The following is a 25937-nucleotide window of genomic DNA, read 5'->3' on the forward strand; positions in this document are numbered from 1 at the left end:
ATTATTTACCAGTGAACCAGTGATTCCAATGGCATCTACTCACAAGACATGTCTGTGTATTTGCAGCATGGGTACATATTTTTATGACTGGAGTCTGAATGAATCCAATTTTCAAAGGATAATGAAAATTTATTGGAAGTATTGGGATTATTATTAGGCCTCATTAAAAAAAAATTAAAGAATAGATGGTTTCCTTTGCTGACATTCAGTTTGGACCATGGCCTCTCTTACAAAATAGAAACCATCACATTTATTTTCAACATATTATGGCAACCCCCCCAACTATTAAAGACTAAATAATGTTTTTTGTTTTCCAATGTTTTGCCAATTTTGTGGTAACTACAGAGTGGTTTAGCTATTTTTCTAACATGCTGCTGCTCTTGCCTCCAGCTTCTGGAGACTGTGACCCCATAAACCTCCTGTCTATAGAGACAGCTAATGCTTTAATTGATCATTAGTAGACTTTCAAAATGAGTTTCCATCTGCCAAAAGATTAAGTGTCTTAGGGAATTGACTTAGAGCAGTTTGATGCATGGAGGATAAATGCAAGTGCCTTTAAAATGCACTGCTAGACCACAAATCCTTGAAAAAGTTGCTTCTAAAATACTTAAAAGGAAAAGTACTATAAAAGATTTTTCCTCTGATTTGTTTTTTCTCAAATTAGAGAAGGCTTTTTTATATATCAATGAGAATTCATTAGCTCATTTTCAAAAATCAAAGAACAAAACCTCATGAAAATGTTGAATTTAACCTTAGAACAAACCATGCAAATTTTGGCAGTTTTAATTTGCAATGTAAATTTTTGGTTAAATGAATTTATTCCAACTTTAAAAAACACTTGCTTTGGGCCAAAAAAAATGATGAAAACTTTTTTACCAGCTGTACTTGAGAATACTGAGAAAACATCTTCATGTTTTATCACAATTTTTCATAATTATGGGGTTGCTTCTCCTGTTTTCTTTAACTTTTGCCTTTTAGCTTATTTGGAGTGATTTTTACAGGTTTTCATGTTTCTTTCTCTCTGCCATTTTGTACAAGCCACTTTTGGGAAAAATTCTACCATTGTGATAACACTTAAAGTTGTTACTACGGAAATAATGGTTTCTTTCTGAGGTATCTGAAAAATCAGTGCTATTTAACGCAGTTAAGAACAGTTCAAGCTGGTAAGAATACCATTCTGGCTGCAATAGGGCTGTCAATGTTGTAGCGGAAAATATAGGAACCGCTGCTGTCCTACAGCAGTGCAGAAAGATGGATGTGATTTGTGTTGCATAGGTTAGCCATTGCACTTAGCTGCGGTTATGGGTTCCTCGTTAGTGTTTGTCTTGTGACCCCAAAATGGGCAACTGCAGTGATTTTTAGACTCTTCCTAGTGGTCCTTTAATGCCTTCTAGAGTACATGCTTTTAGGATGGCTTACAGTTGCGGTAGCTGGGACCGCAGGGTGGCTGGCACGGAAAGGACGGTAAAAAGATGTAGATGGATGTTCCAAATTGTCTCGTCTCCCCCCCCAAATGTCTGTCTACTCTTCCCTTATTGGCCACTCAGGTTAGAGGAAAACAGGTCTAAATGCACAGTTTTATATATAATCACTAGTGGTTGTCGACAAAACACCTAATTGATTTGGGCCATAATTATAGTGAACGGAAAGCAAAGGATACTACTTTTGCAGATGACACTGGGAAGATTAATCTTACATATGTATGAAAGGTTGCATTCTGTTTGCCTTGTCAGGCAAAGTGGAAAATACTGGTATTGTCAGTGGCATATCGATTTATGACAGGATGCTGGAGCTGGTTTAATATAGGCTGACTGTAAAAAGCAAGATTTTTTTTGAACTTTGCCACATGTTGATGGGAAAGCATCCCTTTAGAGAAATGAATATGGCTAATGTTATTCTATCAAACACTGCAATGTTTGAAGAAGTAAAAAAAAAAAAAAAAAAAAAAAAAAAAAGGAAAATAAGATCTTGACTTCCAGTTTAATAATAATGGAATATAAAGGCCAGATTGTAACTGTAGAAGTTCATTTCAAATTTAAATATTTAGCATTTTCGCTAGTCTGTGAATACAAGAAAATTTATTACATTAAGATGGAATTTAGATCTTTGACATGAAGCTGATATTTTCATAGTGTGAAAAATATCAAGCTGACATTATACTGTCTCATTTGATGACTTCCAAATGTCAGAGTGCAGTAACTTATTCATAGGGACCTCAATGTCTTGCGATAGTGTCAATTTAAAAGACATTTACATCGACTTTTTTATTTAAACATATAAAATGGAATATGCAAAGTGGATGAGGAGAAGGGGGAAAGACCAGGGGCAAGAAAGTTCTTAACAATAGAATGAAGCACTTTTAAGGCTAATTTCTAGTGAAGCCTTGTGACAGCTGCATGGACTACTACCTGGCAGTACTTCTGACAGCTCACATCTTCTTCCCCTTCACGTTATTTCCCTCATTCCCAGCTCAGGAATTCTTGTTATTTCAACAGAATTTAGGGGATTAAAACCAGCAGGATATGCTTTCCTGAAAAAGTAAACAACCCATCCCTTGCTTTTAAAAGCGATTTTGTAATAATGGCAGATATTGTTTCCTCTGAGATGATTATACCTGGGAGTTAATGATACCACTGGCTGTCGACGACCTCAGTCAGATGGCTGTTCCCAGGATTACGAAGCCACAAAAAAGCATGCACTTATCTTCTAGTAAAACCTTCTGTATGAGTGTGTGTGGCTGAGCTTCACTTGTTTGTCTGCGCCCCGGGGACGATCAGGTTACTCGTTTCTGTGGGCCAGACTGCCGTGCAAAGTTGTATACCTAGGAAGAGGGAGGGGGGCAGAGCGGGCCGCCATTTTGTTCGGCGCCGAGGGAGAGAGGCTCCCGCCACCGCCTCTGCTGCTGCCCCTTGCCGCTCGCTACCTCGGAAACTGCCGGGCTGCTCGCCACCGCGCCTGCCGGAGCCGAGCGGCAGCGCTGGGCGAGGCCGCCGCAGGGCCGGGAGGACCCCGCCGCCAGCGGAACCCTCCCTGAGGCGCGGGCCGGGGCGGCGGCGGCAGGCGGCGACGGCAGGGGGCGCCGCCGCCGCCCCGTCCCGAGCCCGCAGCCGCAGCCATGTTGGAGCTGGCGCTGGAGGAGCTCTCGGCTCTCGCCGCCATCTACTGCGAGCCGGACGCCTGCGAGGTGCTGGCGGTCTCAGGTGAAGGCGCCCGCGCTCCTCTGCCGAGAGCCGCGGGTCGCTCCGCTCGGCGGGGTCTCGCCGCGCTGCCTGAGCGAGACCCGGCGCGGCGGCGCCGCCTCAGACGGGGGTCTTCCCGCTGCCCCGCACCGGCGGCGCGGTCGTGCCCCGGGCGTGCTACCCCCGGCCCGGCCCGGCCCGGCCCCGAGAGGAGGCGCTCCGGGGCCGCTCACGGTGGGGCTCTGCCGCCAGCGGGGCAGTCACGGACTTAATCGTTTGCTATTATCGGCAGCGCTAAAGATGGGTGCCTTCTCGCCTGTCGCTGGCCTGCCGCATGTCTTTGGTGCTGGCCACAGCAGGGGACAAACCGTAGCGGGTCTTACTCGTTTATAATTAGTGACGTTCTTAATTACAGCTGTTTGCAGTGCGTGCAGAAACTTGCAGTAGGTAAAGGGCAGCAGTGGGAATGGACTGGCTGCGATTTAGGTAAATAAGCAGTTGCGTCTCATATGTGTAACAAGACCAGGTGTTTATCCTGTAATATTTAACAGGGGTGCAGCTGTTGCTATGCATGAGAAGCCTTGGGTCATCTCTGTCTTCTGGGTGTATGGTAATCATCTGGGCCTTGTGATGTGCCGAATGGTCTCCAGCTTCAGCAATATGTGTATTGGCTGTAGGTTTTGCAGGGTACCAAGACTGATCTTTCATGTTTGCTGCGAGTGGGAAGGTGAGAAGATTTGTAGTGCTTGCTCCCATCAGCTGCTGCATGCTGTAGGCTAGGAACACAGTAAGTGTAGACATCTTTTCTCCATGTTTTCTGTACCAGCTATGGTGGCTGCTGATAAGAACATAATTTTAAGAGATGACCTTTATTATTCTGTGCCGTCACAGTGCTGTGAAGACGCTCCTTCAGCAAGGGAGAATAAATCTCAGTAGTTCTGGTGTACAACAGCAGTTACTATAAGGCTTAAAGAAAGTGTCAGGTGGGATATGCAAGTGTTGCATGCCTCTTCAGATCTAGAGCGTAAGTAAATTTTGCTTAGTGCCTACCACAGATGTGACAACTCTCCTATCTATTTGTTGGAAATACATATATGCACACACAAACACACAGAATATGCATATATTCTGTATCACTTAACTGTTCCCTGGTGTCTTGGGAGCTATTGCAGCGTGCTGCCCAGCTCCCCAGTGAAGTGACAGACAGCAAGCAGCTTCCTGCTGTTTGGACTGCAGTAAGGTCCTGGAGAATGCTATTAAAAATGGATCTAGTGGCCTGCCATCAGATTTTGTCTGGCTATGTATTCAGCCCAAAATAACTGGGATTGATGAGGAAACGCTTTTAACTGTGAGGGTGACCGAGCACTGGAACAGGTTGCCCAGAAAGGTGGTGGAGTCTCCGTCCTTGGAGATATTCAGAAGCCGTCTGGACATTGCCCTGGGCAGCCTGCTGTAGGTGACCCTGCTTGAGCAGGGAGGTTGGACAAGATGACCTCCAGAGGTCCCTGCCAACCTCAACTATTCTGTGATTCTGTGAAAATAACTTTGTGCTGCTTTGGTGTGAAATTACACATGGCTGCTCTTGAGTGACTCGATTTAGCTAAAAAGTTACTAAGAAATTAATTGAATAAACCTCAGATTTTTATTTGAAAATAGTTGTTGAAATAGATTTGCACAGAACAGCAAGTGGTTATTTGAAAAGAGGACTTTGTATGTAGACAGCCTCAGAGGGATGAAGACATTGGTGTCTGCGTGGAGCACAATTAACTGTGGTAATCTAAAAGCAGAATTGTTTTGTGTCTAGATCTGCATGACACACCCTTTGCTCCAGTGTAGGCAGGTAATTCTACCATTTTATTTTTTTGATTGGTGTTTAGAGTTGTATTTTTAAAATACTACTTATGAAGCGTTTCAGCTGAGTTTTATTTTCTTAAAGTCAAAAAGTTCAGGAATGTTATTTCAGGCATAGCTTGAAAATACAGGATCCAGGCTTAACAGATGTTTATTTTGAAAAATGTGAATTTATCTGAACATTGCATATGCATGTCTGTTCCTCCAAATCTGTTAGAGAATTATTCGCACATCCTTCTGTGCTTCCCATACAGAAAAATGATTTTGTGTTTATAAGTTACCGGGATGTAAAAGGCTTAAAAAGCTTCCTGGAACATAAAGTGAAGCACCACAAGAGAACAATGGGAACAGGCTGTTACATTTATATTGATGTTGTGTGACCTTGCAGGGCCTTTAGCCAGGCTATGTTCATGATATGTTAGGATCATGCATATCTACTTGATTTCCATCGTTTTCTGCTGGAATTGAAAAGATTATTTACAACAATGATTATTGGTAGTTTTCTTACTTTGGGAAATTACTTCTCTTTTATGTTGGAGCTACAGAATCCCTTAGTTTGTATACAATTAACTTTTGCTGTATTCATTAGCTTACATTTGCTTTATCTCTTCAAACCATATAAATTATCTTTGACAAATGGTGCACAGAAGTAACTTCCAGTAGGACTGTTATGTTATGCATTAAGAGTGATTTGCGCGTAGATCCACAGGATCAAAAAGGAGGCCATTGGGGATTTATGGTTTTGAGGAATGTAAGAAAATGCTTTTGCAGGTATCTTGGTATGCTAAAAACTTTGGCTTTCTGGAATTTAACAATGAAGTGTTCAGAATGTAAAATATGTTTTTATCAAAACCAATGTGTTGATGAATTTAAATGAACTAATTACAGCATATCTTTTTTACCTTACATATCTATTTACAAAGGTTAGTGTTACAGATAGAAATCCATAATTTACTTGTTAATCTGTTCTCTTCTGGTTTGCTCACCAAGCATGCTATAAAAATATATTTATATATTCTAAGCTTGTACATTAGTAGGTGCCATTTTCTGAATTTAAAAATAGACTGCATGTGTTGCATAAAATGCCTTTGGGCAGGAGAGGAGGGGGATATCTGGTTGACGTGGAACATAAGAAAAAATCTGAAGTATGCTAGAGCTAAATATACTGATAAGCATGCAGCTAGGGGGGAAAATGAGTTAAAATGTATTGGGTTTAGTCTCATTAGCACATTAAATGCCAGCAGAATGGTCATACCCAACCTTTTATTTCAGAAATAATCACCATTTTGCTATGAAGACAACTCAGACCTTGTAGTGTGTGCAAACAAAGGAAATATTTCTTTAGAGCATCGTTATGCAGGGCAACGGTGGTTTGCTCTTTGTTCTGCCAGCTGTCTGCAGCGCTGGTGCAGAAAATGGACGCTGGAATGTTTAAATAAACTTTAGACACTGTAGCCCCACAAATGTTTTGAACCAATTCTCCTTTTTAGAAGTAAGTCTGAAGCAGATGTAAATAAGCACAGCTGGGCTTTTCACAATGGCTCAGGGTGAGACACCTTGGGATGCGAGGCTGCGCCGCTTCCTTCGGATTAGTTCATCATCACAGGGATAGGTGTGAGATTGTTGCAGGCTTAAGAATATGATCACTGCAGCAGGAGGCCCTTGCCGAAGGGACAAAGTTGGCCTGTCTGTTTATCCTGCAGTTACTTCTGAGTTGGTGAGATCTGTTATGACAAGCTAGTGAAAAAAAACTTAGGAGGATTATCAGAAAGGTAAGATGTTTTTCTGTTGCTGTAATTAAGCTGGCAACAGAGTAGCATTCTTCAACTCATTTGTAAGCTGTGCATTTTTAAATTTCTTGACAACATAGTTTAAAATAAAGTGATTCACAGGCAGGAATATATTAACTTTAATAGGCTTCAGCCAAACACAGCTTGCTTGCAGCTGGCCGCGTACCTGGTGGGGGCTGCCCTGTGTAAGAGGCAGCTGGAGTGAGATGGGTCGGCAGGCACTGTCTGCATGCGGTGCAATGCTCAGGTGTGTGCGGAGGCCCTCCATGGCAGCCAAGAGAATGCTGGGGGCCCCAGGAGGTGCAGTGCAGGCCTTTTCTTCTTGTGTGTGTGGTTGTGTACCAAGCCTAGTGTAATGGCAGAGGAGCTATTGTTGCTGGTGCCCAGTAAGAAACGTTTGTCAGGGCAGCAGAAGACAGAGATTGGAACAGGGAGGCTTGAGGTCCTCCTGTGTAGCTACTGCCCGTGAGCGAGGGCTGTGTGCTGCCAGATGGACGCTGTGGAGACTGGAGTCTCCTCCAAGGCTGGTGCATTTCTGAGGAATAAAATTGCCTTAAAAATAGTCTTGAACCTTTCATACTGTCTTAGACGACTGGAGACCAACTTACGTTGGCAGGGAACGAAGTTTGATACGTAGTGTCTGTAGGTATGGGCATGGTTGGGTGTAATTTCATTTAATTCACTGGATTTGCATTCACTACTGTCAGCACTGGATTTGACTATGTTTAGGTAGTGATGGTTTGTAGATGATTGGAGACTTCTTTATAGTAATGCTAGCATTTGATTATTGGGTCTGGGAGGTTTGCCTATTCTATTTTGTGACTGTCCTGAGCCAGAGAGTTCTTCGTATGACCCAGGAAGGAGGTTTGGAAACAAGCCCTTGCTTGGCTAAGCTCTCAAAAGTGCTTCTGTCTGTCCAGGTCACTTTTAGGTTCTTTCACTTACTTAGTAGGGTTCAAATATAAAATCATAGAAAGCACTGAGGTTGGTTAGCAGCATCAACAATACTAATCAAAGATAATTCAACTGACTGTCATGTAAAGGAAGATGAGATAAGGTGGGGGGAGAAGGCGGCAAGTCACTTCAAAAGAGCTCCTCTGAAACTCAGCTCTGTTCTAATCTGCCTTTTAAATCTGGCTTCTGCCCTCATAGTATGAATCAACCTGACATTTTAGCAATTTTTTAAAGAAAAGGTGTGAAGTGTTTAGAACACGTCAAAAGGGTGAAGCAGAGACCATCTGAAGAAGATCATCTTTTATCTGATACCCTCTTTCTTCATGGAGCAAAAGTAGGTTAGGTCTTTGTCCTCACTTTTCACTTTATTAAGTTTTGTATTGTTTTTCTGTGAAACATGTTTTAGTCAGAAAGGTTTTACTGCAGGAATTACTGTACATAACTTTCATATTCATATTATGTCGTTTGTCAGGAGGATATGGTCTTCTGCCCTTCCTGCTGCATACTGTATCTATCCTTTTCACTCTGAAAATAATTCAGTTCTAAAGTAGACCAACAACAGGTTTTGAGTAGATATGCAGATATATACAGATACATTTATATAAGTATATGCATGTATATATAAGTATGTAACACCTAGGGGCAGATGTACAACAGAGATGTTTTCATTATGTCAATCCAACTTGTAAATGTAGAGAATTTGGCAGAAAAGAATTAAACGTATTTTCTCTGAAAGTTGTAGGGGACAAAGAATCTGACTTTTTTCTTTCCAAGTCTCTCTTTAATGTGGAACTGCTTTTGAATGGTTGTCTTAAAAAATACTCAGTACAGTACAAGTCTGTTTGCCTCGTGCTGGTTAGAAGTCTTACAGATTTCTCTAGGAGCAAAGTTAGGGCAGTGCTGAGTCCATCCAGAAAAGTCTCTATGTTCAGTTGTACTTGCTGCTGCTGTTGAGCTGTAGAAGCTGACTTACCTGTTTTTAAGAGAGACAATTCTTTTTTACTGGCTTGTCTAGACTCTGAAAGAGCCAAAAGGTGTGAATACTTTTTAGAATGTGTTAATAACTTTCCTTCTAGTATGATATGGAAGTGTTTCATTTCAAGATTCCCTGCAAGTATAGCTTGAGCCATTGGTTGCAACCCCCCCATTCTGCAAAAACCCCACACCCCTTATTTTATATAGAATGGCAGTCATTTGAGTTGAATTGTTAAAGAAAATAACATGACTTAATAATATATATGTATTTCAACTTCAAACAAACTATTAATGTTTATTTTTTGATACTTTCCAGAGACTCATGGAATCACATTTAGAATTCAAATCAGTGTGAAGGAACTGCTGGATACAGATGTACTTTTAAAGCTGTTATTTCATTTACCAGTCAATTATCCATCAACTCTACCAGATATTTCTGTTAACTCAGACCAGCTTACAAGGGCCCAGTGTATGGACGTGAAAGATAAATTACTTGAACAAGCAAAGAAGCATCTTTCTGAACCCATGGTACATGATCTGATTCTTTGGATACAGCAGCATCTTAAATATGTCATTAAGCAGTCAGCAACAGTTTGCAAGGAAAAAACTGCTTTGTCAAAAGGAACAAGTACAGAGGATGGTATCTGGATGCTCTTCTTGCATTTAGATCACATGAGAGCAAAGGCAAAGTACGTCAAAACTGTGGAAAAATGGGCTTCAGATCTAAGGCTGACTGGAAGACTGATGTTCATGGGCAAGATAATACTGATTCTTCTTCAGGGTGACAGGAGCAACATTAAGGTGCAGAAACAATCAATGTTGACTAGTTCTATTGATTTACCACTGAAACCTATGTGTCTGAATATTTTGTGTGTGTTTTTATAAGATTAACAATTTTAGAAGCAGATTGATCATTAGGAGGGTAGGAAGGCCCAACAACTTTATTCTGTATTTAAGAAAAATAAGGTATTCTATGAGAAAGAAACCAGTGATACCTGTAGACCTGTGGCCTGTATTGCTTGGCTTCCCACTGTAATTATACCCTTGCATTCCCTGTGTTTCATGACTGTAATATGCCTAGGTTCAGTCTCCTGTATTTCCCAAATGCCCCAGAAAACAGAAATTTTGTGATGAGAAATTAGTAACAGACATATTTCTAGTTCATTACTGTCTCTTTCCTTGACTTAGGCAACATGGTGCTTCAAGTGCACATCCAGGTTTTGAACTTCTTGTCTGTACTTATGAACTCCCAGTACATTAGGCAGGTTTTTGTGGTGATATTGGAGGAGAATGTTTAGGCTTTTCAAACTCATGTTCTCTAGATCACTTAAGACTGTGCTTAACTTCAAGCTGATGAATAGAAACAGTTGTGCACTTTCTGGGATGGGATGGGCACTTTCAAAGTTAGATTGCTATGTTCTGAAAGAAATGTCTATGTTTCATATGGATTTTTGCATTTTACTAAACTTCAAAGATACTAGGTGACATTTAATATTTTGTTCTTTTTTGTCATTCAGGAATACTTAATTCTTCAGAAAACTTCTAAGGTAGATGTGGACTCAAGCGGAAAGAAATGCAAAGAGAAAATGATTAGTGTACTGTGTGAGACAAAAGTACAGTCACAGCATAAAAGGTATAATTTAGTACTGTTGTGGATAGAAAAGTAACAGAATTGATAATTACATTCTGACAAATCTAGGCATATTCATGAGTTTCCTTTTTACAATGTAGGTTTCAGACATTTGAAGTCAAAGAATATTCAACACTAGATGAGCTACAAAAGGAATTTGAAACTGCAGGACTTACAACTCTTTTCTCTGAGTTTGTGCCTCCTGTCTTAAAATTAAAAGAAAACACTGGACCCTTTGACCAAAGCAGTAGTTGACTGCAGATGCTGATGGAAGATGAAAGGATGGATTTGGCAAACAACATTAAAGCTTTTCTACAAAAAATCCCAGAAGTAGCCATCCTCTTGCAAGAAGGAGAAGGCAATTCATACATTAAGAATTGATAATGTTTTGACATTTATGTATCGATAACTTTTTCCAAGGAATGCAGAGTTAATTGCGATAATTGCATGGCAAGCATGAGAGATTGGGAAGACTTCATGTTAAAATAATAGTCTTCTAGTTAGACTGTTTTGCAATGCCTGTTTTTCAGTGTTTTGGTTTTTACCTCTCATGGTAGTGGTTTTTCATAATGGCCTGCTAGAAAGCATGATTAATTTTGTGTTGAAAGCTTATATGAAGGTATTTCTATAAAAAGCATAGCAAACAGAGTTGAATGTTTGAGTGCAGCATATACTTAATATCCCTTAGGTGTTCATCTTCTAACTTTTTCTTCTCCATTTATTTGACTATAAATGCTAGACTGTTGATTTAAAGAAAAAGCTCATGTCACTTGGGGCCTGAAAAAACTTAGAAGTGTCTTTTTGAATGTTAGTTTTTATTCTAAAATGTATAAAAACACCCAAGTGGAGAATTTAAATTGATTAAAAAGCTAAGGTAAAGCCATTCGTAATACTTTCTTTGATAGTTTACAGATTCCTTTTTGCACTTTATCCGGTTTTACTGTCTGTGCATCTTTAGATATCTTGATTCAATTAAACTGCCAGAGCAGTATATATACAGACTTCAGTCCTCTGTCTCTCAAGACTTCTGTCAAAGTCTTCTGTCATTTGAGAAGCTGGTAAGTTATAACTCCCTATTAAAAATTCCTGACTTTTAGCATTATTTTTTTTTGATTGGTCAGTGGCCTTGGCCAGCCTATAAATTTTATTTTAATCACTAGTCTGTGTTTTACTTCAGTATAATGTTACAAATTATATACATCATTTTTACAAATTCAGTTGTGCAAGTTCTGTTTGCCTAGGGAGAATTGGATACTTATTTCTTACAATTATTAATGTCCTTTGGTTTCTATTTTACCTGATACCGTTCTCTAGCAAGACTAGATAAATTGTCCAGTAGTAAAAATTTTGAATTAATGAGTTTCTCAGTAACTAGCAATGCCATTTCAATTGGTTTTAGCTTGTAGCTAAACATGGGCTTTGCTGCTCTCTAAAACTCACTCCCAGAAGCCAAATGTATTAGGTATTCTTTGTTAACCAAATACATTTGATCAACTCAGTGTAAATTAATTTATCTCCTTTGTACTGGAGGAAGGCTGGTACAATTTGGTTAGTTCCCACAGTGTGGTTTGGCAAATGATTATGTAAGACATTTGGATTTCCAGGTTCATACTCAGACCATGACATCATACCTCTTTCTTTATGTATAATAGAAAAGCAACTAAAGCAAACTATTAAGATTTTTAGGTTTTACTATTTGAGATATCAAATGCATAACCAGTTGTAGACTGAGTGTTTTTTAAGTTTTTAAGGAGTTTGGTAATTTTCGTAATATGGAGTGTCTCAAATACATATGTTGCATGTTATTTTATGCACTGAGGCTTATTTAATAAGACAGTAGCAAAAGCTCTTCTTAATAAGTCTTTCATGTGTAGCACATATAGTACTTCAGGCACAGTAGAAAACAGTGGGTTAAACAGGTTTTACAAATCAGTTTTATATTATTTTGAAATGGCTTCCTGAGAGAAGGGAAAACTACCCTTCTGTCATTTTAAGTATGTGGAGATGAATTTTTACTTTTATAAAGAAGAATAAAACACAAGTACCTTTAAAATATTAAAATAACATGTATTTTAAATTACAGTTTTCAGAATTCAGCTATTCTCAGTTAAAGTACCTATGTTGAAAATTGTGTGTCAGTGGAGTATAAAGTCTTGAAAAGATGCAGAGGCTCTCTCCTTATACTATGCGATAGATCTGACAAGTATCAAAACCAAGAAGAGTCCTATGCATGTACAGTGTAAGAAAACGTAATCAGTATCTCTCTGCATATTTAAATGCTGTAACGTTTTACCAGAAGGATTTTATGTCCTCAGCCACATCTTTACTTTAAAATGCTCCACTTTTCTGGAAAGAGGATTGTAAGGTACTTCAGCACAACCTGTATCACAATCATGGCCATTAAAATCTGTCTGGGGCCTTATTCAACATGCATATAAATCAGTTGTATATGCTTTCTGTGGATTTTGGGAATTGGGTTGAATAGCGTACCTAATCATGTGATCTCAAATTGCATGTGATTGCAAAAATAATTGAGGCATACAGTTGTTGTGGTCATCTTTCTTGCAAGATAGATGCAGGCTCTCCAGTTGTTAAGGAACGGGGGCCTCTTTCCCTGAAGCTTCTCTGCAATGACATCCTTCACCTCCTGAGAGCCGTGAGGAGGCTGGGAACTGAATAGGTGTAGTAGCCGGATTTTCTGCATCTCCCTGTTCTGATTGTTTAAATTCGGGAGAAATAGTGAAACAATATTTTCATTTTCCTTTAACTTCAGTTCCCCCTCTCCACTTTCCTGAATCTATTGCAAACTTCTTTTTTTTTCCCCAGTTCCTGGCTCAGAACCAAAGAGGAGCACACCGAGGAAAGGCAGCTGCATAAGAAAAGCCATTTTGTAGGGTCAGTGGTTGCCAGTTGCACTTGGATATAAATTCATGTATTTTCTTGAATATTATTGCCTGGTGCCTTCTTGATTAACTAGTCGGTCAAAGCTAGCATTCTGCAACAGCCAATTTGGAAAACATAAAAACAGTTAAAGAGCAAATGACAGGTGGGTAAGTTGCAGCTCACTTCTGATTTGTGCTCATCTTGCCAAATGAAGTTGTAAGAAGCTAGGTGATTTCTATATTTCAGGAGTTGTAGAAAGCAGTTTATACAATGGATTTTTATCATAGTTGAATTTTCTACTTTACATTGGACAAATCAACAAGGTCAGTGTAGGAAAGGACTGTAGTTCTTTTGCTTGGTTTGATGTGCTTCAGGAGAATTACAAATCTGATCAGTTTGATATTGTTCAGACAGCAGAGAACATGAAAACTGATGTCAGTCTGATTCTGTCAAAGCAAATGCTTTTGCCTACCCATCAGTCAGTCACTTATTTTGAAAGGTAGGAGGATATCTTGTGTTCAGACAAGTAAACAATATTTTTAAAGGTTGTTCTTTTGGAAGGATGTTGCAGCTGTCTGTTACCTGATGGTTTGTTTGCATTTATTGTAAAAAGAGATGGGCAAGCCTGTGAGCCCCTGGAGCACAAAAGTCATTGAAATCCATACTGCGGTGCATGTTCTGCCCTGTAAGGGAACTGAAGCAGGGAAACAAAGTCAAAACTCCTGAGAATTATTAAAGAATGCATATCAGTGTCTAAAAAGTTAGTGAAGTGTATATAGCTATCAGAATCAGACAATTCAGTTGCAAGGAAAAAGAAGTCCACAAATTAAAAATGGCTTAACAAATAAGAAGCTAGTTTTCTTGTGGATATTGTATTATAAATAGTTTTTTTTGAACAGCGTGGTTAGTAAAGCCTCATTTCCTGTGGGCTTTCTTGTTTCTAAACAATTGCAGATGTGAAGCCTTTCTTGCAGAAGAGACATTCAATGGTGGTGCTCTCCCAGGCAGGTTCCCCAGTGGCCGATACTGATTGTGCTCTCTGCATAAATCACTGAATTATCAGTAGCATTTTTCTTCTCTGCTACCTGTTTTCATCAAAGTTGTAGGAACTTGGTTTCTTTCAGGCTGTTAACCTCTCATTTTAATTGAAATCAGTTGAATTCAAAAGGTCTAGAAGAATTTTGTAGTATAAATATGCATGCTTCCGTATGGACAGCACAGTCCCATAACCGTAGTTTCCTTTGAAGATCAGGCTAAAATGAAAGTTGTTGCCATAGGACTGACTACTTGAAGAACCAAGGTTTTAGGACAAAACTGAGGTTTGATTGGTCTTTCTGAATCCCTTGGCTTATTAAGTGTGAAGAAAACAAAAAATGGGTTAAGAGAGAAAGAAAGATACATAGAAACAGGAACAAACCCCCAAACCCAACATCAGCCCTATTTGCACAGTTGTTTTTGCATGAATACATGGCATCCAGAGCATCCATTCTCATCCTGAAGAGATGTGCTCAATGTGCACAAGGGTTGCTGAACCGCAGTTGAATTAATGTGTCGGGTGGGCATCTGCCAGTCTCTAGAAGAGATGGCACTGGCTGTGTTGGTCAGGTTTGTTGGTGAACGGCATGCGTTCACTTTTTCTGCTTCTTTCATATGATTCATGAGTGTTATATGTCTGCATTTTCTGTGGTATGAGAAGAAGAATGGTCTGGTCATCTGAGGAATGCTTCCTTCTCATTACCCTTTGTGCAGCAAGTGTAAACCGAAGTAAGCAAAAGGGCAACATGAGATCCAGGTAATTTTTCCCATTACATGTAACATCAGGTCTTTCTACATATGTATGCTACTACTACTGCAGAGTGGTGATGTCTGTGGAAACAAGGACAATGGAGTGCTAAGCAATTAAGTTACTCAGTTCTGTAAGAAATCAACCTTTCTACAGTTTTGGTTTTTTAGAATTGTTACTGACCGCCATTGTGACCAAGGTCCTTAGATAAAAAGGTCTTGGCAGAGGAAGGCACAGGAATGAAACTCCCTTCTTTTCTGTATTAATCTTTCAAAGCATTATCTATAGCATTAACATGTACTATTTGTATTTAAGAGTTTTTATTATTGTCTCTTGGAAAGAAACCTGTATGAGCAGCGCATACTATGAAGTAGCCTACCATTCCGGAGAATAGCATGACTTCAGTGGAAGTAATGCAAAGTTTCAGAGGAGGGAAATACTTTTAATGGTGACATCATCAGCATTGGGAATTCACCAGCTTTTATTACTTACTCAATCTCATTAAAATTATAATTCTTGCATCCTGTCCCCCACCATTTGTTATTTGCTGTTACAGGGAGGATGAGACACTATAAGAACTCATAAATGAAAATCCTTGACACAATCAATTAAAAAAAAATGGAAGTATGTTTGATTGTTTTGTGAATAAAGCTAATTTTTGCAGTTTTGTAATTCTGTTTCATTTTCCTATAATAAGACTATTTGTCACTTATTTCTGTGTGAATGATCCACAAAAACACTGACATTAGTATAAATTACACACATAAGTACTGTAATGAGCCTAAAGAAACTTCATAGGGGCAAAATACTTTGTTTACATTGCTTCTTTTAAAAACAGTTTAATAAACCCTACATATGAATGATTTAAAACCTAGTGTCCCTTGATTTGTTCACTTTTATCTGTGAAAATACAAACATAATCGTGTTATAGTTCATTTGAAATAAGATGATGAAATGTTGCACAGACTGTATTTCTGCCAGAGTTTGAGACTGAAATTGCTTATATTATGAAATAGAGCAATTGCTGGAATCAATTTTCATATATCTTATAGGAGGATTAAGCATTATCATCCTGTCTTTTTGTGGATAACACATGCAACACCGGCAGCACTCTGTTCTGGTTTTATATTTTATATGTATACTTAATTTTATGTTATTTTATGCAAGAGTTATGATTGTTTATATGCTTAATTATAGACATAAATGGAACTTGAAATATAAATATGCTAATTGCATTTTGCAGTTATTGTTCTGTGCTATTTTCAGATATTGGCTTTTATATGAATATTAGTTCGTGTTCTCTAACCTCAAAGCATTAACCTGCAGTGAAGAAAACTCTTCAGAGTGACAGAAAAATTTGCCTAAAAGACGCATTAATTTAAGGAATTCTTTGAACTCTAAAAATGAATCCCTTAATATTTTCAGTTAATTATGCATTCAGGTGGTTTAATTTTATGCTAATAAGGTAACAACCATTACACTTTTGATTTTCTTTGTGTTTCTTAATGTAATACAAGTAATCTGTTTGTATCCTGCATTAGAACATAGCTGGTGATAGAATTGGGGCTGATATTTTATTAGCGTTTCCCATTGTAAGTATCTATGATTCATTATATGTATGCGTTGTTATCTATTATAACTTGAATGCAGAGAGTCATTTTAGGATGAAACTTGATACAAAAGATCTCTGCATGAGAACAATAACTCTACTTTGTGCTTCTTTACCTATTGTCACCTTTTACATTCCTGCAAATAAGAAGTGAAGACCGATTTCTATGGGAAGTAGTCAAATGATCACAGTTTTCTTGAGCTGAACTTAACAGGCCAACTCACTGGGTTACACTAGATCTTCATACCTGCTGGTTGGAGGCCTTTTGGCAACACCTAACTGCTCCATTGAAGCAATTAGCTGGATATTTCTTGAAATTTATGTAGAGAATTGAGGGAGCTAATTTCACCTGTGCAGAAAATGAATGGTTGACTACTGCTCGATCTGAGCGTTACATCAGGAGAGCAGCCTGGTACTCCTTTTATGTTAGTGCCACAGGGGCTAATAACCTAAAGTTTACACTTGCGCTAGTCACAGAGAAGGCTGCAAAGCAAAATCAGTGCCGTGGTTTTAAGACTGAAAGTGCTAAAATCAAAGTACCTTTACTGTTCTTGGGATGCACGTAGAAAAAAATCAACGCAAAATGGTTTTGTTGGTCTCTGATCGATCACTAATCTGTGGTAATATACAGAGGCAGGGTACATTTTTATGGGAGTTGATGCTATGAGTACCTTTCAGTGAAGATAATATAAAAAGCGGTTCTTTTTTAAAGTAAAATAACTGAGTTGTGAGAACACTGTCCACGTGAGATGCTAAAGAGAAGCTGAGCTGTATGGATAGAACTGTGCCAGAGGCTGATTTTTATTTGGTAGAACTGGAGGTGTTAGAAAGGAACAGACGGGAATAAAAACACTGGTGATGTGTCTCTCAGAGAAGCCAAAAGAAACTTTTTTTGGATGGATTACTCTCTGGAAAGAAGTTTGGGAATATGAGCAAAGAAATTGCTACTGTATCCAAGCTTCAAGTAGAAATGCCTGAAATAAATACGCAGCTTCATTGTCATTTTCTCTTTTTAGCAGAAACGGCATGTAGAACTGAGAACAAGTAATGGAGGTGTTCACAGGTATAGAGATGACTCACCTCACGCAAGAGCTGTAGGCTGTCTGCAAAGGAATTGGAGCAGTTCTTAGAAATTTTCTGCCAATGACCCAGGGATGACAGAGGCTTTGTTGAGGCAACAACCTCCAAAAGTCTCATAAGGCTGGGAAACCAGGCTGTCGTACCTCTGGGTGGTTGGGAAGATTGATGGAAGAGGTGACCAGCAGTTCCCAGGAGCAGATTATCTGCAAAATATGGGTGTTTTGGAAAGCAAGGACTAAGAGGGTTGACAAATCACTTTCAGAAAAAAATATGTCCGCTTATATGTGGAATTGGAGAACGCAGGTAAGTGTTTAATTTTTATGAGACTTTTTCTGCATTGATACTATAAAGACCTGGTGTGGAGATGTTAGATGGTCTGTGCTCAAATAGTGCATAATGTCTTGGGAGGCTGATATATTTCAGTTCCACATCAATTACAAAGATCATTTTGGATGATAATGGTGGTCAGTGGCATTACAAGATTTAAGTGCTGCAAACCTATTCTGGGTCAAGGATTTGCGATGGGATTAAGAGCCACCGTTTAAGTATGGGTTAGACGAGGCACATTTTGAGATACTGGTACAGCGAAGGAGGACTTCAAAGGTTACCTTTGCATTGACAGGCAGCCAAATGCTGGAAACTCAGCTGGGTGTGAGGGTGTCAGAGTTTCTGGGCTGTATGGTACCTGGAGAGTGCCTGGAGCTTGACAGAGCGCATGTCTTTCCTGTCAGCCATGTACTTTTTTTTTTTTTTTACTTAAAGGCAGCTGCAGTAAGGGAGCTGGAAGCTGCTCGCTATGAATTGTTATTTACTTCCTATAATACTAATTATTAAAAGATGCTACAGGTTTCCTTCAGACTAATTTTGAAGAATCAGGGGAGTGCTTTTTAAAACAAATAAAGGAACAGTGATAAAACCTCAGGAGAAGCTGTTCATTTACATACTGGTGCTGTGAAAGAAAATTATCATAAGGAGGACAATCATAAAGCAGCGAGGGAATGTAGACATGTCCCCAAACCAGTCTGTAGTTGCCATCTCTCTGAGCTCCTGGCAGAAGCTGACGTTGGTGCTCAGCAGAGGAGAACAGGTATCTACGCAGTAGTGCCTGTTGCTGGCACTAAAGAGCTCTTTGTGGGGGGAGACTGGGGACAGCTAAAGGCAAAGGCAGAGCTTGGGAGTACAGGCAGCACGCTGACGATTTTTAAGGTCTCAGCTTTTAAACAACCATGGAAGCTTAGCTACTCAGTGTGTAACAGTCTTTGTAATATCCCCAGGAGCTCTGGTACTGGCTCAGAAATACTTATTTAACTGATCAAATCTATTGGAAAAGGCAATGAAATTGCAACCATGTAATCGGTTCCAAAGGGAGACGGTGATTGTAGAAACAGAAGTTGTTCAGTACTGGGGAGCACTGGTTTTGCAAGCTGGACAGTTGGAATGCTCTCGATAGCTGGGACAACAAAAAGCTAATCACTGGGCTTTTTTGCATAGTTATTAGTAATAGGTATGTAAAAAAGGGAAATAATTGATTCTTACTCATGTAGTTCATGGCTTTTTTTCTAGAAATTCATTGCTAAGTTGAAACAAATGAGTTGTGGATAATTGTTCAGCAGCAAACTAAAAAGTTTTCCTGCCTTTAGGTAGAATGCGAGATTGAAAGTCCTAGAGAAATTGTAGCTGTTAGGTTTCCTATCGATCTGAAGTAGGAATGGGTTACAGCTCACTGAAAATTTCTTAACAGCAAATATTAAAAGCGGAGCAACTAATGTTACAAAAATTCACCTGCTGTGGAATAAACTACCACAGAGAAAGATGGGTGTGTAACTCTTGTTACTCAGTATTTTGCAGGGACTCTTAGGAGTAGCAGCAAGGGGGTCTAAGATTTTTCTGGATAGAAATAAAGATTTTTTTTTCTTCTTTTTTTTTTTTTTTTTTCTTAGCCAGGAGCAAGAGATTCTATTTATGCCATTTTCCAATAGCAGAAGGAAAAGGGATGTACTTCTGGAAGCATACCATCAAGGGGTAACAGAACTTTTACCAAGTCTGTAGGTCTTGTTCTTCTGAGTTTAAAAAACATAAGTTTAAAAAACAAATAAAACCCAAAACACACACACATGGAAATACCAAAGTCTTTCTAAAGGATTCTGTTTCTTTATCCTGAACAGAAGATTTTTTTTGTTGTGTAACAGACTTATTTTTGTGGTGGCCAGTAGCAAGCAAGAGAGGAAGCAGAGGCCTGGGAAAAGATTACTTTCATGGCAAACATAGCTTGTGGCAATCTGACGCGACAGCTCTTAGGTTGTGCACAGACGTATTTGAGAGACTACTGTCTGCACAGTTAAGAAGTGGGGTTTTTTTGTTTTGTTTCCTATTAAAGCCAGAGGGGGTGCTGGAACCCGCCAAACCCTTTGAACAAGAACCAGTACGTGAACAAATAACCTGCAGTAAACCTCAGGTTGTCCCTCCAGGTCAAACATGATGTGAGTTGTTCTAAAATGTAGTAATTTCCTTTTGGATGCAAAGTAAAAAGGGTGGACTTTCCACTGAAGAACAGGAAACTGAAGCTCCGCAGAAACAGGAAGCTTTGGCAGTTCTGGAAAATTATTGCACAGTGTGGTAAAAATCAGAAACGTTCCTTGGTTAGCGGACTGCTCTTTGTTTTGTCCGTTTTGTTTCACAGCCCCTTTTGTACTGAACGAAGGCAGGAGAGCAACGAAAAGGGCTTGTGTAGCGATTGGCTTGTGACGGCAGCGTCCTAAGGTTTTCAGTGATGAAGTGTCATTCCCCTGGAAAACAATAGCTGGCAGTGGTAACGCCACTGCTTCCCACGGTTGTGGTCAGGACAGACTGGGTGTCGCTTCAGTTGCTCCATTTGCCAGTACTGACCTGAAGAGGAGAGCAAAGGTTTGCTTGTTCAAGGAATGGGTTTGTGCTGAAAGCAGTGGTCTTCCTTGCTTTCTCCTGTGGTCTGTGTAGGTGCAGGCACTGTCTGAGGGAGCACCAGGTGGGCGTGATTTCAGTCTGGCTGGCCCCAGAACTGAGAAAGCAACTCTGGCAGCGGGGGCTGGAAGAAGTGGGAAAGCGATGTGCTTTTTGTCCAGGCAAAGGTGGCAGAGGCTGTTCCTGGCAGCAGCTGTCCCTGGCCAGCCTTGTGACAGGCACAGGGGGTTAGGTGGGCATCAGAGCTGGTTTTAGGCTGCATGAGAACTGACACTGACAGTGCCTCTGGGGACACCTGACTGTCACACCACATACATTATATGCCACATTATCCCATTAACTATCAGAGTTGTTGAACAGGTTGTTTTTATATATGGGCAATTCTTGCCCTGACGCTAGGGACCATCTTGCTGTCGTAAGGATGGGAAGACCTTAATTCCAGAGCTCTGTGCTGCAGAACACCATCCTTTTGTGTTTTTACAGTGAACTACCTTTCTATTCGTAAAGGTTAAGAAAATGACGAAATAGTGAAAGTCAACTACAGAGTAAAATACCGACAGTTACGGGATGCAGACTGTGAATCTGTGAGAATCCATCCACTGTCACTTACATAAATGGAACCATAATTGTTTGTTCCTCTTCAGAAATGTAGTTTATGGAGTCTATATAAAGGCAAATTCTTTAGTGCAGTGCAAAGAAAATTCTTTTTCCTATCTGAAACCAATTTAATATTAACTGATGAAACCATTAGAAGATACTGAGACCAATATGAATCCCTTCAGTGGAACACATGATGTGGAGGAGTGGCTTATCTCACAAAAAGCCTGCCTCCATTTTGGAGGTAATGGGTTTTTTATTTTTTCGCTTGCTTAATCATAGAGGAAGAGAAAGGGATAGATCTGCTAGAATACTCTCCTTATCGCCTTTCCAGCCTATGCTCTCGTGGAGAGGAGTAGCTGAGAGTTGAAAGGGGCAAAATCCTGACTATTGTGCTTTCCCTGAGATAAGGAATATTTTAGAGTCCCTTGTCTCGTGCATGAAACCTGGTAAGAGGCAGTTATATTAACATATGGAAGAGTTTTTGGGAAAAACAGATCTTAGCCTCAGGAGTCTGCTTTTGACTCTTGGTTTGTCTGGGTGTTCTATATGTCTTTGAAAATGAATGCTAAAAGGGGGACTATGAGCCACGGGCTGAGATTGCTGCAGTGACCTCAAGAGGTGAAAGCACCAGTGAAAAGGTCTATTTTAAATGTTTAAGGAATTAATAATTGCTAAAAAGTGCAGATTACTAGAAGAACAAGCATCTCATATGCCATGTTACAGACAGATCCAGCACTCATGGGAGGCATTTGTGACAACAGTCTTTCAGTGGGTGACATTTATGTATACGATAGAGAGACAAGACCTCTTTATGTAAAATTTACAATGACCTGTCTAATGTCATCAGGGTTTTTTAGGCTTAAAAAATTCCTTCTCTCATAAAATTAACTCCACGTGTTTGGCAGTCCACTTTTGGGGGTTGCAGAGGACAGCCCCACAGGTGCATGTGACAGTGGATGCACCGGGAGGCTGCGGGGCTGGGGACCCGAGGCGGGACGGGGCAAGATGCTGCTCTCTGTGGGCACGTGGGAGCCGAAAGGGCTGTTTGCAACGGCCGCCGCTGCTGTTGGACTGAGCCTGGCAAAAGAGATGGAGGGGAAAAAGTGTCGTTACCCTTGCTTTTTCTGAAAGCTTATTTGGGAGTTGGGAAGGAGCTTCTATATCGCTTTTTAGTGATACAAGGCCAGGAAAGAATTACAAAGTAGAGAAGAAATAGAGTGGAGATACCGAACGAGGGAGAAGGAAAGAGTCATTAGACTAGAAACCGATGCTAAAACCAGTGTGTGGGAATGGAGCAGAGTGTGCCAGACAGAGCGCAACGTGTGAAAGCAGAAAGCGTGGATGGAGACCACTAGCTGCAGTGAGGCTTTGCATGGGTGCTGCCCCCCCCCCCCCCCCCCCCCTCCTCGGCTGCCCTGCGCCTGGGGGCTGCAGGGCATCACGCCTGCCTCCCACCCGCCCTGCGGGTAGGAGCCCCGCTCACTGACCTGCAGGCCCTGCTTCTTGTGTTTCCACGCAGAGACATCTCCTGCATAGGCAGCTTCCCCTGGTGCGGCTCGGCTCAGCTGGGCTCGGCTCTGCTCTGCACGCGTCCTCACCTCTTCCCCGGCCTCCTCTTGGAACAACGTCGCCTGGTCTGAGCCTGCCGCTTGGTCTCCCAACCTTTGTAAGCCCCAGGTGTAGGCCCTTGGCTGCTTGGAACCCTTGTTGGAGTAGGTGGCTTCTATGTGATGGAGATCAAGAGAAAACAGTATGGTTGGACTTTTATTAAACTGGGAATTTCCACTGGTGGTGAGAATTCTAGTGAGAGATTTGTGGCATTGTTCACCCATAACGCTTTCAGGTTTACAATGTAGGAATTGATAATCACTTTTAGTAGAAAGCCACAAACACCGTGTCTCTTGAAAGCAGCGAGATTCTTCAGTCCCTCAAAACCTCCCAGCAAACTAAACCCAGCAATCACTAGATGTGTCCAATCTGAATTAATTTTAATAAGAGGAACTCTATACGCTAGAGTTTTTGCTGGGTGATAAATGGACAAGGCTTTGGATTCGGCCATCACCTGACATGCTTACCTTCAAAAAGAAGTATTGTGTTTTAGAATATTGTAAGTGGCACCTGTGTGGGGGTTTGAAGGAAAAATCCTGACACACTGTCTCTGTAGGACGCAAGTTTTTGTCCAAACTTTGGCGAACATAGAGAAGAGGATATGTACAGGGAGGCTACATTTTGCCGAGCAACACTGAAAAGACAACTTTGTGTATGGGCTTGAGAAATCCACAGAAGTGAGTAGATGGCTCTGGGGAAGCGGTGGCCCCACAGGATCTCTGACCACACACTTTGGCTGGCTGCCATCCCTCTGGATCCCCTTTATCCTGTTTAATATGGCGGTAGTAGGTACAAGAGAAGCTTTATGGTGAGGATGTGTGCTCCCCCTGCTCTCCCCAAACTTTGCCTTCTCGCTGAGCCTGCTCTGTCCCTGATTTAATCCAGAATAAGCTGCATTTTGCTAAGAAGTGCACTAACCCATTCAGATACGGTCTTGGATCTGGCAGGCTGCAGCACATCAGGGTATTTTGATAAGCATCATGTCTCCTTGGAAACTACTACTTAGCAGTAACTTGACGCTACATTTGGAGTGTTATGATTAATTTAAGCCTTGCTTCTGCAAAGACACATGGTACAGGCCTCCTTCCTCCTACAGAAGTGAGGAGTCTTGTTGAGCTTATCAGAACAGCTCGCATGTTTGAAAGTGTCCCTGTGGGGTTTAGGAGTTCTTCTCTGAATCTCTTCAGGCTCTGCTTTAAGCTCGTTGGTTATAAATCTCACTTGTTATCCTTAGGTATATTTTTAGGACTCTGTTGTCTAATTTGATATTTTAAAAACACTTCTAAAAAGTCTACCTCTACAGTTATGAATAAATATAAAGCTCCTTCTGAGGCCATTAAATAGTATTTTAATTAGGCTGGCAAAATTGCTTTTGGCTTGTCTTTAAAGTCTTTAGTATCTTATTTCTATTAGCAAAATGGTAATCAACGTTAAATTCTAAAATGTAACCAAAGTAGGTCATATTTTTATTAACTGGAGATAGATAATGAATGTGCCCTATATAAAGATTTGGATTAAATCTTCTGAGATGCTGAGGATAGTGTTTTAATTAAGGTAATCCTTATTTGCATCTAACAAACACTATTGCTGCTTAGAAATTTAAGACCTTAGTGATGCATATTAGTGCATTACCTCAACGAATCTAATAGAGATTTAATACTTGTATTTGAAGTAGCAATCTGTCATAAATTAAGAGCATTTGCATAATAAATTTAAACCGTGTTATTCTTTGCAGAGTTTTATATAAATAAGGAACACATTCAAAATTAAAATTTTGTAATTGTTATAGTGCTACAAAGGTGTACTTTGTTGCTGTTAAACTAGTCCATGTTTACACCTCCTTGTAATATAGAGAAGTACAGCTATTGCAGCAGTGTACTAAGCTTCTCCTTAACCCCGAAGTATTTTGGGACACTTGGCGTAGAGAATTGGGACTGTGTATACCATCCCACCGAATGCTAAAGTGGGGTTTACAAATAATGCTCTAAAAACTTGATAGAAGAGTTACTAATCTCCGTTGTAAGATGTTATGAGTCCAATGTTTGAAGTAGAGATTTGGCCCAGGATACTGTCAAAAGGACTGTACTTGATACAGTACATTATAGTCTATCAGTATAGATGTGTACACAAAGGCAGTACTCAGCTGATTTTAATGAGAACTTAGAAGTGTTAAGTAATTTTTATGTATTAAATGACATAACGGGAGGTTTTTAGAAGACTTTATCATTCCTTTGGTTTCTAGGTTGCATTACCTAATTTTTGAGTTCTGCCACTGTACCAATCCATGGGAGTAACAACTGCAAAGTGAAGCAGACAGACAGACAACTTCTCATGCACCGCTTTGCTCTTGATGTGCGCTGTGAAGCCAGGGTTAGCTGGAGCTTGAGTAAGAGTTCTTGTAATACCCTTCACTGAGTTATGAGAAATGCTGATTTTTGAACTCAGCAAAAACTTATCCTGAGAAATACCGTTCAGGGTGCATGGGGATCCTGTCTGCCTCAACACTTGTTCCCTGAAAGCAGCTGACGGGATGCCTGTGGACCAAGTATAAGGAATGGGCAACATCTGCAGAGAGACTCTTCCCTGATCCGTGTCCTTTTGGCTTTTACTTGCACTGGCTTCTGCTGAGGAGACCATATATCAGTTAGAATCGATGATGTACAGGGACTTTCTGGCCACGCTTGCTGGACGTCGTCCACAGAGCCCCACTCCCCACAGGGAGGGAAGGATGTGACAGCAAATCTGCTGTCTTCTTCCATTAAAAGCTCTCTCTATGCTGGCGTTACTCTCATTGTGCCAGATCTTCTTTCCGTTTCACATGGTGGGATGCACAGAACAGAGTCAAAGCAGCTTTGGGTGTGCTTTGTCGAGTTATATGGGTAGGGATTTCCCTACCTCGTTTAATTCTGCTCTTCCCCATGGGGGAAAACCGTACTGATATGCAAGTTTTAATTTTTGTTTGCATAATCTAACCCTGCTGCTCCATTGGGAACCATGCTGCACAATTCTCTTTTCTTGGGCATTTATGGCCATCAGAAACAGTGTCTTTCTTGCT

At 40.3% G+C, this 25937-nt stretch overlaps 1 protein-coding gene across 2 annotated transcripts in view; it reads left to right on the plus strand.

Annotated features, from left to right (window-relative positions):
- The first annotated feature begins 2889 nt into the window (after positions 1 to 2889).
- RWDD3 (RWD domain containing 3) overlaps positions 2890 to 25937 on the plus strand; it is a 372006-nt gene continuing 348958 nt past the window's right edge. The window contains exons 1-4 of one of the 2 annotated variants that reach the window (XR_007506891.1): positions 2890 to 3200; positions 9066 to 9550; positions 10267 to 10382; positions 10481 to 12121. Coding sequence is in view for 1 of the 2 variants with exons in the window: in XM_049807330.1 (XP_049663287.1) it covers positions 3116 to 3200; positions 9066 to 9550; positions 10267 to 10382; positions 10481 to 10634 (840 nt within the window). In the remaining variant the exon portion in view is untranslated. Of the gene's footprint in view, positions 3201 to 9065; positions 9551 to 10266; positions 10383 to 10480; positions 16123 to 25937 lie in introns of those variants that run through there. The other variant, XM_049807330.1, reaches the window with a different exon arrangement.

Source organism: Accipiter gentilis, chromosome 8, assembly GCF_929443795.1.
Source record: "Accipiter gentilis chromosome 8, bAccGen1.1, whole genome shotgun sequence".
In the NCBI taxonomy this organism is placed as follows: domain Eukaryota; kingdom Metazoa; phylum Chordata; class Aves; order Accipitriformes; family Accipitridae; genus Astur; species Astur gentilis.